Source organism: Chionomys nivalis, chromosome 4 (genome assembly GCF_950005125.1).
Source record: "Chionomys nivalis chromosome 4, mChiNiv1.1, whole genome shotgun sequence".
NCBI lineage: Eukaryota > Metazoa > Chordata > Mammalia > Rodentia > Cricetidae > Chionomys > Chionomys nivalis.
Window position 1 is genome coordinate 70,976,835 of NC_080089.1, and position 18,273 is coordinate 70,995,107.

At 48.5% G+C, this 18,273-nt stretch overlaps 1 protein-coding gene across 3 annotated transcripts in view; it reads right to left on the bottom strand.

Annotated features, from left to right (window-relative positions):
- Positions 1-18,273, bottom strand: part of Cgnl1 (cingulin like 1) — a 149,919-nt gene that overhangs the window by 27,302 nt on the left and 104,344 nt on the right. For 2 of the 3 annotated variants that reach the window (XM_057767377.1, XM_057767376.1), the window contains exons 9-12: positions 5,812-6,018; positions 4,989-5,093; positions 1,160-1,312; positions 175-345 (exon numbers count right to left, since the gene is read on the bottom strand). In XM_057767377.1, coding sequence (XP_057623360.1) covers positions 175-345; positions 1,160-1,312; positions 4,989-5,093; positions 5,812-6,018 — 636 coding nt within the window. The remainder of the gene's footprint in view (positions 1-174; positions 346-1,159; positions 1,313-4,988; positions 5,094-5,811; positions 6,019-18,273) is intronic. The other variant, XM_057767378.1, reaches the window with a different exon arrangement.

Genomic DNA, 18,273 nt, shown 5'->3' on the forward strand with positions numbered 1-18,273 from the left:
GAGCCGGAGGGAGTTTTGTGTCTTAGATGCCACCTGCTTGTAATCACTAGCGAGTGGAGAATAAAGCAAGCCCCAAAGCTGCCCTAAGAATATCTCCCTCCCTCCCTGCCCAGCAACAGAAGCCTGCAGCCTCAGTAAGAGATAGAGGAGATTACCCGGCAGGCCAGGCGTTACCTCATCTTGCATTTTCACGGCTGCCGATCTGGCCTTTTCCACCTCCAGGCTTTTCTCCTTCAGTTGAGTCTGCATTTCCGCAAGCTCCCTGCGGTTCTTCTCCTTATACTCACCCAGCTGCCTCTGCAGCTCCAAAGAGGATGTGCGTGAGGCCTCGGCAATGTCTGCCATCTGGAGGAAATGGGGTGGTCTGGACAGGTCCTCCCAAGCTGGAGCCCCTTCAACAAGGAGAGCATCTCCTCTGCTCCCTACCTTTGACGCTTCCTCTAAGGCCACCAAGCGCCAGACCCTGAGCTGCCTGGGTCCGGCTAACCCTGCCATGGTGACAGGACACATAGTCCTGAGGTCACGGCTTTGCTTTCCACCAACCAGTATGACTGAGCCGCATCCCTAACCACTAAAGGCCTTGGCACTGTCCTTTTGGGAAACACTGAAATCATATCTACCTTTCAGAATTTAGACAAAACCCAGGCATAGAATTCTAGTCAGAGCTAAACAAGTCACTAGCAAAATGCCTTGCACCGGTAGGTGTCAGAAAATGGCAGCCTTCTAGGTACACTCCTAGACGAAAGGGAGCTGGCAGCCTCGTGCCTTTCCCTGTGTTTTGGGGCAGAGGTGAGCTGAGGGCTTTAGAAACTACCTTTGGCATTCCTGGATATGTCAGAGAGAGATAAATATGCAGACTCTGCCCAGAGGCCTCAAGCACAGTTCAGTGAACACTGGTTAAGTGTGTCCACACCAGGCCATCTGTTTATTGTTACCAGGCGACCAGGTGCCCAGAGCCCTGAGGCTCTCAGCCTTTATTTTTTCAGACAAGTTTCTTGGCATCTGGAATTTTCAATAAGTCCAAAAATGGCTGCAGGGGTTCCGAAATGCCCAGGTGCATCTGTACTTGGGGGAACTGGGTTTCCAGAGCCTTCCCGGGAGAAAGTGCTTGGAATCTCCTGGGCCGGCTTGACCCTTGCTCTACCTCCTGGCCCCTCACCTCCTTCTGCAGCTTCTCGATGGTCTTGTCCAGGTGCCATCGCTCGCTCTCCATCTCGTTCTTCAGCTTCCTCAGCTGCTCCTTCTGCTCGGTCTCTTCCTGGAGTTTCTCTAACAGCTCCTTCTGCTCCTGGGTGGTCTGGGTCAGCTCTCTCTGGAGACAGTAGGGAAAATACAATGCTGTCACCTGCCTACCTGGCGACCTCTCCCACAGGGTGGCAAGGGGAACTTCACAGTCACACCCTAAAAGCAATGAAACCTGTTACCTCTGTGTAAAGGGGAAAGAATCAAGGGGATCAGGGACCAAAGAAACAAAAAGGGGGGGGGGAGAGAGAGGGAGAGGGAGGGGGGGGGAGGGAGAGAGAGAGAGGAACAGAGCTGAACGTTTGCTCTCAAAACAGGGCAATGATACCATAAGACCAACCTAAACCAACTCACAAGCACTCTACCAGCTGAGCTCAGTCTCCAGCCTAGTACAGGAAGACTTCGAGACGGTTTCTCTGCGTAGTCCTGGAACTCCACTTGTAGACCAGGCTGGCCTCAAACTCACAGACATCCGCCTGCCTCTGCCTCCTGAGTGCTGGGATTAAAGGCGTGTGCCACCACCGTCCAGCATGGAAACTCTTAAGGCCTGTTTAGACTTGTGTCCTTGCAAGAGGCGGCACAGAACAATGGTTGACATTTTGACAGCGCCTCACAGTCTATATCCAGCTGCCACACGAAGTAACTCATGCATCTTGAAGCCACTTGTAAATCATCCCAGGTGCTCCTGGGTTTGCAGAGTGTGCTATAGGCATGCTTGTCAAGCAGGTGGGGTAGGAGTGAAAAATCCCTGAGGTAGTGCCCCCCCCACCTTCCTGAATTTGGATGGGGTGGCTCTTTGGGAAGCAGCAAACATTACCAGACTGCTAAAATTCACCCCTACAGGGAACCAGCGTCAACAAAAGCTGGTGGGGAAAAGAGCAAAGAAAGAAACTGGAAGGCACGTGTGGGGAGTCAGCCCCTACGACTGCAGTGGGCACAGGGCAGAAGGCTCAACCCTGGGGTTTCTGTTTGGAGTTTACTTTGTGGTCTGGGGAGCAGAAGGGGGAGGAGGGGGAGAAGAAGGAAGATGGAAGGAGTTGTCACTACTTAGTGAGGCTGATTCTATCCTGTGGAGAAACTCTAAGGAAAGAGATCTCAAAGATGTGAATTATCCTGAGGTGATGCACACCTTTAATCCCAGCACTCAGGAGGCAGAGGCAGGCCAGTCTCTGTGAGTTCTAGGTCAGCCTGTTCTACAGAGTGAGTTTCAGGACAGCCAGGGCTGCATAAACACTCTTTTTCCTTTCTATGAATTCATGGGAACCAGCAAATACAAGGGTCCAGCAATGGGTCCTTGTAAAAGCCTTCAGCAGCCAGCTCAGATCCACCTCTGGAGCCCCCATGATCTCACTCCTTCCCTTGGATCCCAATCCAGAGTCTCTGGGTCAGCTGACATGCCGATTCCAGCGCCACAGCCTCCCATGGCTCACACGCTACACCTCACTCTACACCAAGGCCCTTCTTCCTTGCCAGGGAAGCACCTCAGCGTCACCCACTCTGGGTCTGGACCCCAGCGGCCCACCCAGCATACGCAGACTTCTCAGACCGTCATTGCAGCTGCTTATTCTGGTATCTTTATCTCGTGTGTGCTAGACACACAAATAGTCAAGTCCACACAAGAATAGATTTTCTATCTGGGATACTTACTACAATTAACACCTGAAAATGCCTATCTCATACCTTGGGGGCCTGTAACCCCTGTGGTGAAGGGGTAGCAACCAGGAGGATCTGGGAGGAGGGGAGGCTCACTGGCCAACAGCTTAAGCTGAAAGGGGAGCTATGGGATCAATGAGAGACGCTGTCAAATGAGACAGAGAGCAATAGAGGAAGACACCCCACTATCAACGCCTGGCTTCCACAGATGCCTGTGGGGTCCTGTATGCATGTGTGCATGCACACACTCAGTGGTCCCAAGCATGCTTCTTTAGGGGTGAATCTGAGACATATTTTTGCAGCAGTGACTTTTAGAAAATCTTTTTCTCAATACCAGCTCCCCCCCGTATGTGTGTGTGTGTGTTTGTGTGCATATGTGTGTTTTCTTTTTGCTGGGCATCAAATCCAGGACTCTGTGCATGATAAGCAAGTTTCCACACCACTGAGCTACATCCCCAGATTCTAGAACATATTTCTTAGGTTAGTAAGGAGGCAGAACATTGTTCTAGGCACCATTTCTAACTTGTGGGACATTTTAAGATGATCCGGAATAACCCTCACATTCAAGCTTATGGATTCCAATCTGTTCCTCCCACTGTGACTCCAGTAGAAAGGTTGAGAATCTGCATTCCGTGCAAGAGGTGTCGCACTCTTGTTTCTTGAGCCTGACGTTGAGGTAGTCAAATAAGTATTAATTTTCTTTTTTCTAATATTTGTTTTATCCTTAAATGAAGGCACCCGAGGTTCATCCTCGGTCCCCTGCCCCTCCTGTCCTAGTGGGTGTTTGTATATTGAGACAGCAGAAGGGGAAAACACTGTGGCTTCCATGGCTACTGGGCTTCAAGGCCTCTGAGAAGCCACCTTCTTCCTGGCCTTTATCCAGGAGTCAAAGGCTCTGCAGCCAGTATTGGATAATGGTCCCAGCTCAAGGCTGCCACCAGCTGTTGTGTCTTCGAACGACCCACCTGGTGATCCCCCAGTCGCCTGCATGTGAAAATTTTGTTCACTATCAGTCAGTGGGTTTGTATCATTAGCCTTAGAGGCACCATCTCTGTAGCAACAAAGTACCTCACTCAGCACTGTCCCCAAGAAGGTGAAAGCTGCAAAGGGGACCCAGGGAAGCTGGCTCCAGGGATGAAGTACTCACTGGACAAGCATGAGAACCTGAGATCAGATCCCAGCACCCAGGCAAACGCCGGGCCTGGTGATGTCCGAGTGTGAACCCTGCTCAATACCACCAGAGATAACTTGAAGAGAACTAGCCTCATACGGTAAGAGCTCTGAACCACGCCTCCAAGTGTGACTCACCCTGTGTGCATCTGACCCTGAAGACTAGTGGGTCCCCATTGCAAAACTTCAACAGTCTGGAGCTTGAGCCAGCCCGTCAGCCCTCACCTTCCCCGAAACTCTCCCCAGGGACATTTAGGCGGCATTTCAAGGGGTGATGGTAGAATGAAGACACACCAGGGTCACACTGAGGCTGTTGTGCAAAAGCCAATTTACAACTTTAGCACTGGCTTTGACTACTGTGGACTTCAAATAGTCTTCTTGACATCCAAATGGGAAAATCTCATATTCTAGGAACCTTCTGGGTTTGAAGAGAGATAGCTATCTGGTCTCAAGGAAATGACTTCTTCCTGCTCCTTTTAATAGCCGCCTTGAAGGACCGCACGTGTGCCCAGAGGAGACGGGAAATTGGCTTCTGCGGAGAGGCGACTCCTTGCCGCCTTGGGGACAGGTTCAGCCTGCTTTCACCCAGTGTATTTTATCTCTGCAAAACTGTCGAGAACTTTCCCACCAAGGACAAGGCCTTCTCAGCCTCGGCACGGTGACATTTGGATCAGAGAGCTCATGGCTGTGGAGCTGGCCTGTTTTCTAGGATGCTCACCAGCAATTGTGGCTCCACTCACCAGCATTTCCCCAGTGTGACAATTAGCCCATCTCCAGATATCACCAGCTGCCCCTACTTCCAAGTCACTAGTCTAGATGAATAGCTCAGGGTGGCCACATAGGTGGAAGGCATTCCCTGGAAGGACAGGCCTAGTGGCCACATCTACCTACAAGAATGAGGAAGGCAAGACTTGGGGGCTTACCTGCACACGCTCCAGCTCCTTCTCCAGCACCCTTCGGGCAGAGGTAGCTTCCTTTTCTTCCTGTCTGGCATGCACAAGGGCTCCCTCTAGCTGCTGGACTTCACTCTATAATGAGACAGATGGGTCAAGAACCACAGGGACACACTCTGAAGATGACCGGGATCGTAGTGTGCCTGTTGTGGGACCGAGATAAACAGCTGGGCTTTTGGGTGTGTGCCTCTCTGCAGTCCCATTTCCAGCCATGTGTGGCCTTCAGGGTTACCTTGGTGATTTCTTTATCTTTATTACAAATACCCAAGTTTTACCCACAGGAGATTCAGAAACTCCAGGCAGGGGATAGACTGGGTCAAGGCATTGCTGTAAAGGTGTGCAGGTGACCTGATGGGCGCCCAGTGTGTCCCTCCCCTTCCACTCCTGTTACTTCCCGCCTCTTTCCTTAACAGCTTCCAAAGCTCTGGTAAAGCAGATAACTGGCTTGCTAAAATCTCCAAAAATATCAGCTATGTGCTAAAGAAAGGATGTGTTTAGTGAGACACACTAATGTGGTGTAAAAATGGCCTCCGCAGGTGTTCAGAGGTCCCCATGGAGCCTCAGAAAGATGTCTAATGTCTGACGCAGGAGTCACTGCAACCCAGGCCCGTGATTCCCACCCTGGTTTTATTATCCCTGCCCCCAGACCTCCTGTTCCCACCATTCCAAAAGATGCTTGCAGGTCACCTGGACATCCCAAATCAATCCTGACAGTTCCACCCCCAACCCTGAAATCACTATAGAGAGAGGGGTACAGGCTGCCACACTCTGGCCAAGACCCAAGGAGCCTCACCTCGCACTTGTGGAGCGTCTCCTTTGCGTGGGCCTCATCGCCTTTCACATCCTCCATCTGCTTCTGCAGCTGGGCCAGTCTGCGCTCCAGCTCCGCAATCGTCCCCTGCAGCTTCTCATTCTCCTCCTTCAGCGCTTTCTCACGCAGATCAGCCCCTGCCTGGTTCTGTTCTGTCAAGTGGCTCCTGCTGGCCAGGACCTCCACATTCTAAGAACAAAGAACAAAGGAATGAGTGTTCACAGGTGCTCCCCAACTCCTGAGGGAAGCTGGAGCCTGAAAAGTACCGCAGCTGGAACCTTCTGGCATTTGTCTGCCATCCCAAAGACAGGAGGACGAGGCAGAATGACTGGAAGTTCCAGGCTGGCCCGGGATACTTGATGAGTTTGAAGCTAGCCCTGTCTCAGAATATATTTTTTAAAAGGTGGAGATTCATGGCAGTAGACAAGTTGAGGTGTTTGAGGGACTCATTTCTTTCTATTCCACCTGCAGACAGGGTTTCTCTGCATAACAGTTCTGGCTGTCCTGGAATCACCTTTGTAGACCAGGCTGGCCTTGAACTCACAGAGATCCTCCTGCCTCTACCTCCTGAGTGCTGAGATTAAAGGCTCCACCACCCAGCTACAAGACTCATTTCAACACCCAGTATTGAGGGGAAAAAATGCTAAATAGCAGGAGAAGAAGACAGGGTGAATGGACAACCTAGAGGCCACTGCTGCCTGTCGTCTGCTCTTAAATGAGACGTGGGCCAGGGTAGAGCTATGTAGTTTGATGCCCAGCAATGAAAAAAGGAAAATTAATGCAAAGATGAATGATCATAAGAGCATAACCACACCCACGCATTGGAAGATTATCTGGGGCAGCCTTCATGGAATGCTTGCCAGCCCTTGCCTGTGCTCGGCCCTTTTTGAGCTCTCTTGCTATTCTCATCCAACCTGAAAGACGGGAAAAATGGGTAGGCTGGGGGCACAACAGCTCTGTTACTAGATTGCTGGCCTAACATGCATGAAGCCCTGGGTTTGATATCTAGCATCACGTCTACTGGGTGTGGTAGTCACACTCTTCAGCACTAGGGTGGTACAAGCAAGAGAAAGAGGAGGACAAGCAAGGTCATCCTCTGCTACATAGTGAATTTGAGGCTAGCCTGGGCTACACAAGACCTTGTCACAAACAATAGCAAATAAGCACTCCTTCACAACATGAACTCAAACTGGGTCATGGACTCAGATTCTAGAACTAAAACCATTAAAGCTCCCAGAAGACACAGGAGTACATACCTGTGATTTTAGTTTAGACAAAGGTTCCTCAGCTACAGTACCAGAGGCACAGATGACAAAAGGACAGATTGACTTCTGTCTGTGTGAGTGTATGCCTGCGTATGGTATGTGTGCCACATGTGTGAAGTACCCATGGCATCCAGAGAGGGCATTATATCCCCCAGGACTGGAGATACAGGTAATTGTGAGCCTGTAACTCACCGTGAGAGTAGTCTGTGAGATGTAAGAAACTTTTATAATACTGGGGATACCACCAGGATGATAAGATGGCCCACAGAACAAAAGAAAATACTTACAAATCAGATCATATGAAAATATGTGAAGAATTCTTCACCTTCATAATAAAAAGATAAACCACCGTTATTTGGAATAGGGTCTCTCACATAGTTCTGGCTATTCTGGAACTCACTCTGTAGAGCAGGCTGGCCTCAAACTCACAGAGATCCACCTGCCTTTACCTCCCAAGAGCTGGAATTAAAGGCATGCTCCTCAATGCCCAGCAAACCACCCATTCTTGATGAGGGCAATGGATAGAAATAGATTTGTTTCCAAAGAAGACACAGGATGGGCATGGGAAGAGCTGGTCAGTACTGTCAGTCACTAGGGAAGGACAAATCAGGGTCACAGTCACACACAATGCTAGGAAGAATAAGGAAAAACAAAAACCCTCGCACAATGTTGAGAAAATTCAAAATTGTGTGCCATGTAGGAAAGTTGTCAGCTCCTCCAAACAATGTTAAACCAAATTTCCTCACAGCTAGCTACTTCACTTTTTTCTATATGCCTAAGAGAAATAAAAACTTACAAATATATATGTGTGTGTGTGTGTGTGTGTGTGTGTATACACATGACCAAGGCACCATTATTCATAAAAGTGGAAACAAGTTATATTCCCATCAACAAATGAATGGCTAAATAAAATGTGGTACAGTCATACAATGTACTATTATCAGGTCATAAAAAGAAAAGAAATACCAATGTATGCTACAACAGAAAACATGATACCAAGTGGAGGCCCCCAGCGAGATCAGGAACTCGGGAATGGTGAGGGTGAATTGAAGATGGGTCTGTGTCTATGTGTTTTTTCATCCCCAGACTCTTGCTCAATACCGGTTCCAGGTGGTGCAGGCGCCACAGGAGGCAGAGCTGAGATTGGGAACTAGGGACTCTCTGAGGGACGCCCTCTGGAAGACTGGCCAGCAGGAAAGTAATAAAGAGGAGGCGGGAGGGTGAATTAAAGGCCTCAAAAAGATGGAATGTGCACAGAGAATCTGGAGTGCAAAGAGACATTTGATTCTGGGGAGTGCTAAGAAAGATGTCTTGATTTCAAAATGTGGGTCTAAGGATTTGTTACTTTGGAAAAGGGGTTCTGCTTTTGTTTCCACAGAAGATGAGGACCTATGGAATCCTTCTAGATTAATGTGGTTTAATGGACCAAGACCTCCCGAAAAGTTGCTGTGATTACCCTCAAAAAATTACTCTGCCCAATAAACATCAGGAAGTAGTTTAGAGAGAACAACGTCCAAATTCCCTAAATGATTGTTTATTGGAGATTGTGGGGCTGAGGGGGACGCTGTTGGTGGTAGTGGTCTCCGGATCTGCACACCCAAGAGTTTGCTACACAAGCGGCAGGCTTTTCTTCACAGTAGCCTCTGAAGGTCCCCAAGCCCACTTGCCACCCTGGCTCCCAGCAGTGGCAGGAGGCGGGTGCTTGTTCTTGTGCAGCCACCGCAGCCATAGGATTTGCTGAAGGAAGAAGCAGAAGCAGGAGGAGTTTGGGGCCAGCATTTATGACTGCTACTAATGAGCTAGTACTGAGCCATCCTGCCGAGAGAGACTTTGGGATCACCATGACTGCAGTGGCCGCTACTGTCACTGCTGCAGCCTCCTTCGTGGCAGCTGGAATTGCCATCAGCCAGACATCTGTTGTGGCTATCTTGTACAGTGACTATGTTCACTAGGGCATTTTCCAACTTACTGCTATCATATTTGTGCCATGTCCCAGGCCAGTCCAGAACCTTGGTCTAATTATATAGAAAAGGGGGAGATGTTGGGGACTGTGGACCCCCAGATCCCAAATATCCTGTGACCCCCTGCCTGCTAGAATAAACAATTTGTTTTCCTATGCTTGCAGCTGCTCTGAGCATGAGACCCTAAGGAGTTTCTGATGGCAGTGGAGTGATTTCTGGTTGGCTTACAGCTGAGAGTTACGGCATGGCCATTAGTCAAGGAGACCCTATATAAGCTGCCCTGGAAGACAATAAAGGGGGCATTCTTGGTGGTGGTGGTGGTGTGTGTGTGTTTGTGTGTGTGTGTGTTTCAATCTCTAGTCCCTTGCCTGACTCACAAACCACACCATAGCATGTAGTGTCTAGAGCAGACGCTGTGCTGCAACCAAGTGAAAGACGCTATACTGATGCTGAGGGAAATGTCTAGAATAATAAATCTAAAGATAAAGAAAAATAGCTTAATGGTTGGTCAGGGCTAGAGGAAGAGCTGGGGAAGGGGTGGGAAGGGTCTGCTAATAGACATGCATTTTCATTTGAGATTAATGAAAACATGTTGAATATAGTAATGGTTACACAATCGTGCAAATATGCTATAAACTACAGAGTTGTACATTATGTGAATTATAGATTATAGCTGTCTTTTCTTTTTCTTTTAGACTTTTCTTTTTCTTTTAGAAGACCTGGAGTCAGAGTAGGGATGATGGACAAAGATTGTCTACCCCTGAGCACAGGTCTACCCGTTTTAAAGATTTATTTCTATTTAATGAGTGTTTGCCTGCATGTATGTCTGTGTATCATATGCATGCAGTGCTTGAAGAGGTCAGGAGAGGGCACTTGATCCCCTGGAGTTACAGGTGGCTGTGAACTGCCATGTGGGTGCTGGGAACCAAACTGGGTCCTCTGCAAGAGCAGCAAATGCTCTGAGCCATCTCTCCAGCCCAGGGTACAAGGTTTGCAGAAGCAGGAGAAGAGGGAGCCCTGAGGTCTACCCGAACCATTCGGTGAAGGAAAGAACACTTACACACATGGCCAGCAGGTTCTCATCCCCCCAGAAGTCTCGGGAAAACGAAGGATGGTGGAAATCAGGCCTGTTTTAACCTTGGTTTTGACTAACACACCCAGGCTTGATAGAGAAGGGCACTTGGGCTGTAAGTTCATAGCTGGCAGGGTCACCCCAGCCTGAGCCTCCACAGTGGCAAAGGTTGTGTTTGGCTCTGGGGGAGCATGTGTATATCCTGACACTTAGCTCTGTTTTGATTATTTGCAAAGTGCTAATTTGCCTTTCTCTGTGTTCACAGTGTGGTAAACCACATTGTGTTTACAAATAGCTTAACATTTAACATGAGCCTTGGCCGGCAAATGGCTCCAAAAAGCTCCTCCGGCCCCTGTTCCCCCACCACCCCTACTTTACTATTTTATAAAAAGACCATAAAACAAACTTTCCTTTTCCTGGAACCATACCTAATTCTTCAGCAGTCCTGGCATCTAAAAACAAACAAACCCCATACCCTTTCGTTCAAGGCAAGTGACGCACGAAGGTTCTTTTACATGAAAGCCAAGCAAAGAAAGTTGGTGTAGGAAGGCTCTCCAAGGCCTCCCTCTCCCAAATGCCCCCACTCCCACATCATCTTTTCCAGGTACTTAGTGATGTCTGGGTCCGGTTCATGTGGCAAAGACGTCAGAGCTGGCAAAGGCCTGTTGACCCAGAAGGTCACGGTACAGACACGGAAGCCATATTTATAGTGCTGGGGCCATTTCCGTGACTCACTGATCTTACTTCCTGGATGTCACGGCAAGGTTAAAGAGACCATACCACCAGAAAGAAGATGCTGTGAGATAAACATCCAAAGACGGATGCTTCTGATTCACAGAGCTGGGTTTGTCACAGCTTTTCAATTTATCACTCTACTGGGCAGCCACACAACAAAAGTCCACTCAACTCGCTGCCACTCCAGCAACTTCAAATCCCTACACTGTATCATGGTCACAAAGCAAATGGGATGTTTTCTACTATTGCTTTCCAAGCCTGGACCATGGCTAAACGTTGCATTAAGATAATTTTCCCATCTATCAGACAACCAAGGTAAACGTTTTGGTAACAGCGTTTGGGCAGAGTCAGAAAACATGGCTGGTAGGGTGAAAAACTGGCTCAAGGGCCTAGAAGGCCGTGCGGTAGTAGCTATTAAAGTTACAGGGCATGTTCCCTTTGCACAGCAACTTTCGCCTCGTACCACAGCCTACACACGTGCAAAATGGTAAAAACAAAAAAAAAGTCTAATGGCCAGGTGTGGTACACTCCTTTAATCCTAATACTAGGAAAACAAGGGAATCTCTGTGAGTCTGAGGCCAGTCCGGTCTACGTAGTGAGTGCAAGGCCAGCCTGGTCTACGTAGTGAGTGCCAGGCCAGCCAGGGCTACGTAGTGAGTGCCAGGCCAGCCTGGTCTACGTAGTGAGTGCCAGGCCAGCCAGTGCTACGTAGTGAGTGCCAGGCCAGCCTGGTCTACGTAGTGAGTGCCAGGCCAGCCTGGTCTACGTAGTGAGTGCCAGGCCAGCCAGGGCTACAAAGTGAGACTATGGAAAACAAAACAAGACAAAATGAGGCGCTGCACCATAAAAGCCTGCAGTCGTGCTAAATGTCATTCAGTGTTGCGTCAGTTCAATGTCGCTACGCAGTGGGGGGGATGAGAGAGTAAGAGTGAAAAGCAAAAAAGGTGCAGAATACGCCATCTAGCCGGTCCGTGAACAAGCTAGGTGGCAATGTGTCTACTAGGCTTCACTATGACCTGGTGGTTTTGATCGACTGTGAGGAAGGGGAGTGGGGCTGTGGGAAAAGTGGAGGCAAGTTTATCCATCGCAAACTCTTATAACATTTTCATCCTGAACCACAGGCATTCAACATGGGCGCGCGTTTATAAAATAAACGTGTGTATTCTTTTCAATAAGTTCAACCCTTTTGACCACAGGCACCTGGAGGACAATCAGGCAAGTTCTCACCTCCTCTGGCCTGCGGAAACCTTTCTCCCCGCCTGTTCACAGGCCCTTCTGCACAGGGAGAGATAGCGGAGCCCAGCTGCAGCTGAACAAACAAAGCAAAGGCCGCTCTCTCACGTTGGTTTACACAGTGAAGCAACTGCTTTTCACCACCAAGAGTTAGGAGCGCGAACAGGTAAGCGGCCCCGCACTTTGCAATGGCATGAGTGGTCCTCCAGCATTTACACCAACACGGAGGTAGAGAAGCCCGTGGTGCGGTGCAGAGAGAAAGCCTGGGGGCTGTGGACAGCAGATCTCCAGGCTCAGGTTTCTCCTTTACAAATCTTGCCTTTCCCGCTGTGACATTTAACTCTCTGCGTGGCACTTAGGGGTGGGAGATGGGAGTGCAAGTCACACGTGTGCATCTGGAAGCCAGAGATCAACCTCGTTGTCATTCCTCAGGCACTATTTTTTCCTTTTGAGACAGGGTTTCATATTATCCTGGAACTCACCGCGTAGGATAGACTAGCCGGCCAGCCAGTCCCAGAGATCTGCCTGTCTCCATCTCCCAGGCACTAGAATTAGAAGTGCCGGACGCCACACCCAGAATTTTCACTTTGGCTCTGTGGATCAAATTCACGTCCAAGTGCGTGCTTGCCAGGCAAATCATCTCCCCAGCCCACCACGTACCTGTTTATATTAATGATCATGGATGTTCGGCATCCAAGGAACATTCAACTCGAACCTCATGGTTTTTGCCAAGCACCCTCTCCCTCACCCATTTATCACAGCAACACCCAGCCCAGCTGCAGAATGGGATTCCCACCTTTGCTTGGGAAAATGCCTGACAGGGTAGAGAGGAGAGGGAGGGGGGGGGAGAGGGAGGAAGGGGGGAGAGGGAGAGAGAGAGAGAGAGAGAGAGAGAGAGAGAGAGAGAGAGAGAGAGAGAGAGAGAGACAGCGCTCACATATTACTGCAAACAGCCAGCAGAGCTTAGTCCCGGCTCCTCCAGTGGATGTTGTTATTATTAGCAGCCTAACGATACCTGTATGTGCTTCCCTAAAGAGTTCACCTGGCTCACATACTGTAGTTTATCAACCTTAGCTTCAAGCCGTAGCTAGCCATGTCCACCAGTCACAAATCAAATCTTCTTACATGTATTTATTTTGATTGTGTGTGTTGGTGTTGTGCATGTACCATGTCAGGAGTACGAAGGTCAGAAGGACAACTTGTAGGAGTCAATGCTCTCAGTTCCAGGGATAGAATTCGGGATCTTAGTCTTGGTGGCAAGGGCCCTAACCCACGGAAACATCTTGCCAGTCCCTCAAACCTACACTTTTAAAAAAAATCATTTTATTTGTATGTATGTGTGTGTGTGTGTGTGTGCGCGTACACACACACACGCACACACGCATGCACTCATGTTAGTGCAGACAGAACCCTTAAAGCAATGGTTCTCAACCTCTGGGTTGCAACCCCTTTGGGGTCACTATCAGATATCCTGAATATCAGATATTCTCCATTACATTTCATAACAGCAAAATCACAGTTATGAAGGAGTAACAAAATAATTTTATGGTGGGGGGGTCGCCACAATGTGAGGAACTGTATTAAAGGGTCACAGTATTAGGAAGGTTGAGAACCACCACCTACCAGCTACACTCAGAAGCACTTGTGAATGTCAGTGCTAGGAACAGAACTCTGGACCTCTGGGAGGTTAAGCAAGCACTCCTAACCCCCAAGCCATTTCTCCAGCTCCCAAACCTACACTTCTTGGAAGAAACAACGGAGATGTTCCCCTCGCATTTCCAGAGCAACTATGTGCAGAGCAGGAACGAGCCTGTAGACTTTAACGGGCAGGTCAGGTTTCCTGGCCAGCTCATCCATTAAAACTGTAGACCCGTTTATCCAGCATGCTGGTCTGGGAAACTGACGGCGACTAAGGAGCAAGCAGTGTATTTTAATGCACAGAACTGCTGAATTTACACACTTTTCAAATCCTTCCCTTTCAACCATGTGCTCTAGTTACTAATTTAAAAGGTGGTAGCAGGGGTGAAGGGTGGAGAGTTGGGGGAGGTGTGCAAATATCACGACACAGAAAGACCAAACCCCAGTCTTTGTCGATGTCCCCATGCGTTGCAAATAACTGCTGGTAAAGGCCACGCTTTCCTGAGTTAATCTGTGCTTGAGAATCTCCCTGGCCCCGGAAACAGAAGGATGTGCTCATTTACGGCAAGCCAAAAACTCCCACACAGCACACCAATGGCTATGTCTTGAGTGTCCTGCTTAGCCTTTCCTTCCAGAGCTCAGGCCTGACGCCTTGGCCAGCCTCATTCCTGATGGCCCAGAGGCCACAGGCAGACAGGGCCGGGGCCTGATCCAGTGCAGAGCTTTTCTGGCTTTACTAATTAACAGGGCTTCTGCCACCGCTAGCTTTTCTTTTCTGTCTCCCTTTTCTGCTGAATGAGCAAACAGCTGAGGTGTGGAAGCCAGGAAGCCGGGGGTAGAATGCTGGCTTGTCAGTTCCACACCACTGGCCATCCCGCACTCCAGTGTGGAGGCTGCAAGAGCTGGGCTGAGAGGCACACAGATGCCCCCTCCCAACCCTCCCGGCCCCCAGTTCACCCGCTGGAAGGTTGCCGTCTCTTCTCCACTCATCTGCATGGTTGCTCTTCTTGGCCCAATATCAGCCTGGAGCAATAATAGATCCCTTTATCACTCTAAGATGTAGGAAGTCACACCCCTTATACTATCTTCAGGGTCCCACCAAAGTGACAGTGAGCTATTTAGGTACATAAAAAGCTTGCTTTACTCCTAAGGCTCTCTCCACCCCTCTTCCTAGCTCTCTCTCTGCAGATTTCACAGTCATTGGTCTCTGGTTTGTGATGGTTTGAGTTCTCATGAGCATAGGAGTCACCTATATAAGTTCATTCTGTCTCAAGGTCTAGAGCAGGGCCTGAGATGCTGTCTCTAACAAGTCCTGGGTGAGACTGGTGACACACCATCTCATTGTCCTCTCCTGCCCTCCGGCTGTGTGTGGGTCCCAGTTTAACTTGAGATCTCCCGGTCAAGTCCTTTATGCTTGTAAAATCTCAGAGTTTCAAGGAAGAGTTGATTCCAAAGCCAAGAACCCCGAGCTCCTCTTAAGTTTCCTTTTGTTAGATGTGGCTTCTAGTCCAGACTGTGCTACCCTTTCCATGATGACTCTGGGTGATTCTTGAGCTTACATCTGCCTTCAGTTTCCTCTGCAACATACGAGGCCCATCTAGCTAGTTTCAGTGTCCCTGCCACTTCTGATAGCCTAAAGAGCCTAGAACGAACTGGAGGAAATCGGGCAGTATCAGACAATCGTGCAGCCGAATTTGGACTTCAAAGGCTTTCATTCCTGCCATGTCATGGTCACATGTTATTTCCACCCTCTGCCAGGTCTCAGAGTTCTTGCCACAACACTCAGAGCAGAAGACAGCAGGCAACTTCATGCCACTAAAGCAGAATAAAGTCACCAGTTCATTTTCCCCCTCCTGTTACTAACTCACCATACCTCAGACTAAACAGACAAAGCTTCCAGGAAAAAAAAATGTATTTCCATTCTGTGCATTTGCTGCTGAAGTGGTCACTTTCCTGCATACAAAACCTCCTAAAAGATACTTCCTGCCCCCTCTTTATCCTGCTTAATTATCCTGGTTTTTTTATTCCTATAGTAACACAGTGAATATGTAGCTTAAAACTGTAAGTGGTCTCCTGGGACTGGCAAGATTGTCCAGTGGGTGGAAGCATCAACAACCTGAGCTCAATCCTAGATCCTATGCAAAAGGGGAAGGAAAGAACCAATTCCTCAAGGTTATCCTCTGACCTCCATGACACACACCATGACACATATACAACCCCACATACATCATAAACACACATACACACACAAGGATAAACGAATATATACACACACATACATGCATACATAACTCATTTCCTTCATAATTTCCTTGTAAAATAAATAAGCCATGATTTACTATAAGAGGTTAAGAAGCCACAAGTTCCATCCTCATAGAGGCCCATAATTCTGACACAGATCCAGACAAAAACCCCAGTACTAAAATCCTAATATTTGGGCTGGAGAGATGGCTTAGCAGTTAGCATTGGTTGTTCCTACAAAGAACTCAGGTTTGGCTCTCAGAACCCACAGGGAGGCTTACAGCTGTCTGTGACTCCAGTTCCAATTGATGCTGTCTTCTGCAGGAACTGCAGGCATGTGTTACACACATATTCGTGCAGGCAAACTCCCACATGCTATATATATATGTATCTCAACTCTTGGTCACAGAGGGTGCTTGACACAGGCTGTCATTTAAACCACATAATAAACGTACTCAGATACTGACAATAAGTAAGCATAACTTATAATAAGTAAGTAAGTACAACTCTTATAAAATCTCTCTCAACCAAATAGGGAAAACGCTGATTTTCCCCAAAGGCTGTGTGCTCAGGAGGTCATGCCTAGACCTATGATTCTGCTCATGTTAAATTTCCAGAGGAGAAACCCCAGAGAGAGGTAGGCTGATGACTGACTGAGGCTGGGGAGTGGAGAGATGGACAGTGAGAGATGCTTCGGCATTAAGCTGGGGGTGCAGCATTGGGTGCTCCCACTGTGAAGTGTGGCCTTGAGTGCTCTCATCGTGAACACATAAAAACCCTGAGCTACCCATTTTCAATTCATATGAAGGGCATCTCAACAAAAACAAGGGAAGGGGGCATGCCATGTTTTGGTGTGGTCTCCGAAGGATCTAACTCAGGTCTCCAGGCCTGCAGACAATGCACTTTATTAGCTGAGCTCTCTCCTCTGCTCCCAGATTTAATTTTTTAACATCTCCTCTTTAAAAAGAAACACTTGCCAAATGTGCTCCGGTTTCTCTGTGTTCTCTCAGTTTCCTGAAGATAGAGAGAGCCTCACGTCTTATTTATGAGACAATATCTTCCTAAGCTAACCTTATGACCAGCATCTGGAACATCTGTTTAGAGACTCCAACATCCCCCACTGTTAGCTTCAAGGAGCTGCCTGTGGAAGAGACTCCGCCCAGACAACGCCACACTCCTGAGCTTGCGTCATAGGGAAAAAGCTAAGGGTAGCAGCAGGAAAATAAAACAGGGGTTAGACTCCTTGTTGAGATTAACTTCGTCACTGACAGCCACAGGGCCTTACAAAAGGTCACAGAGCAGCTTGCTGTCGGCGACCAGGCTGGACAAGTTGAACAGGATTTTTGAAGTGGCTAAGCAAGCACACTGTCCCCATACTGATGTGGACACCCCTCCAAAATAAACTGAAGGTTCAGCCTGGGACCACACAGGTCTCCAAAGCCACACTTTCCACGTCTTCCTTCCTGATAGAACTTGTTACTTCTGCCTTCCTATCCTGTTGCTATCGGATGTCCACAGAGGCTGAGGATCAACTCAAAGCGGTAGGAACCTTGGAACTTTTAAAATTTTAAATGCAGGGTTGGGATTGTAGCTCAGTGCCTGTCTAAAACGCACACGCTCTGGGTTCCATGCCCAGCAGTTCATAAACTCGGGATAGTGGTGTGTGCCTTTAATCCCATCAAACTCGGTGTAGTGGTGCATGCCTTTAATCCCATCACTCAGGAGGCTGGAGGAAGAGCATCAGAAATTGAAGGTCAGCTTGGGCTATGAGAGTACCTCCTCCACCACTAAAACAAACAAAAACACTAAAACTAAAATCTCACACCAAGAGCTCCCAAACAAATGGCCTCACATTTCGTATGAGGGGTTTTTAGCATCCTCAAATTGGGTCAAATGACCATTCAGAAAATTACCAAATTGTCTTTTTACCTCCAAACTACAACTGGGGAAAGGAACTGACTGAAGTCATCTTGGGATCAGGAGGCTAGACCAAGGCTGTTAGCAAACTTGAAGGTTGAGTCCTACAACCCTGGGGTTAACCCACATCACAAGAGTGACATTTACTTATTTCCTCCTTTAGTTTAAAGTGACTGTTCCCCTGAAGAAAAGAGAAAGCAGCCGGTACCAAGCCTAAAGAGGTTCTCTGACCCCCTTGCAAGCCAGCCTGCAGTGGGGCCACAGCCAGCTCCGGCTGAGGAGCCTGGAAAGCCTCCTGGCCCAGGTGAGGCCACATGCTCTCTCTGAGGTTTTTGTCTACATATCAATGCCTCGGAGTCACAGTCTGGTTTCCTTAAGAACA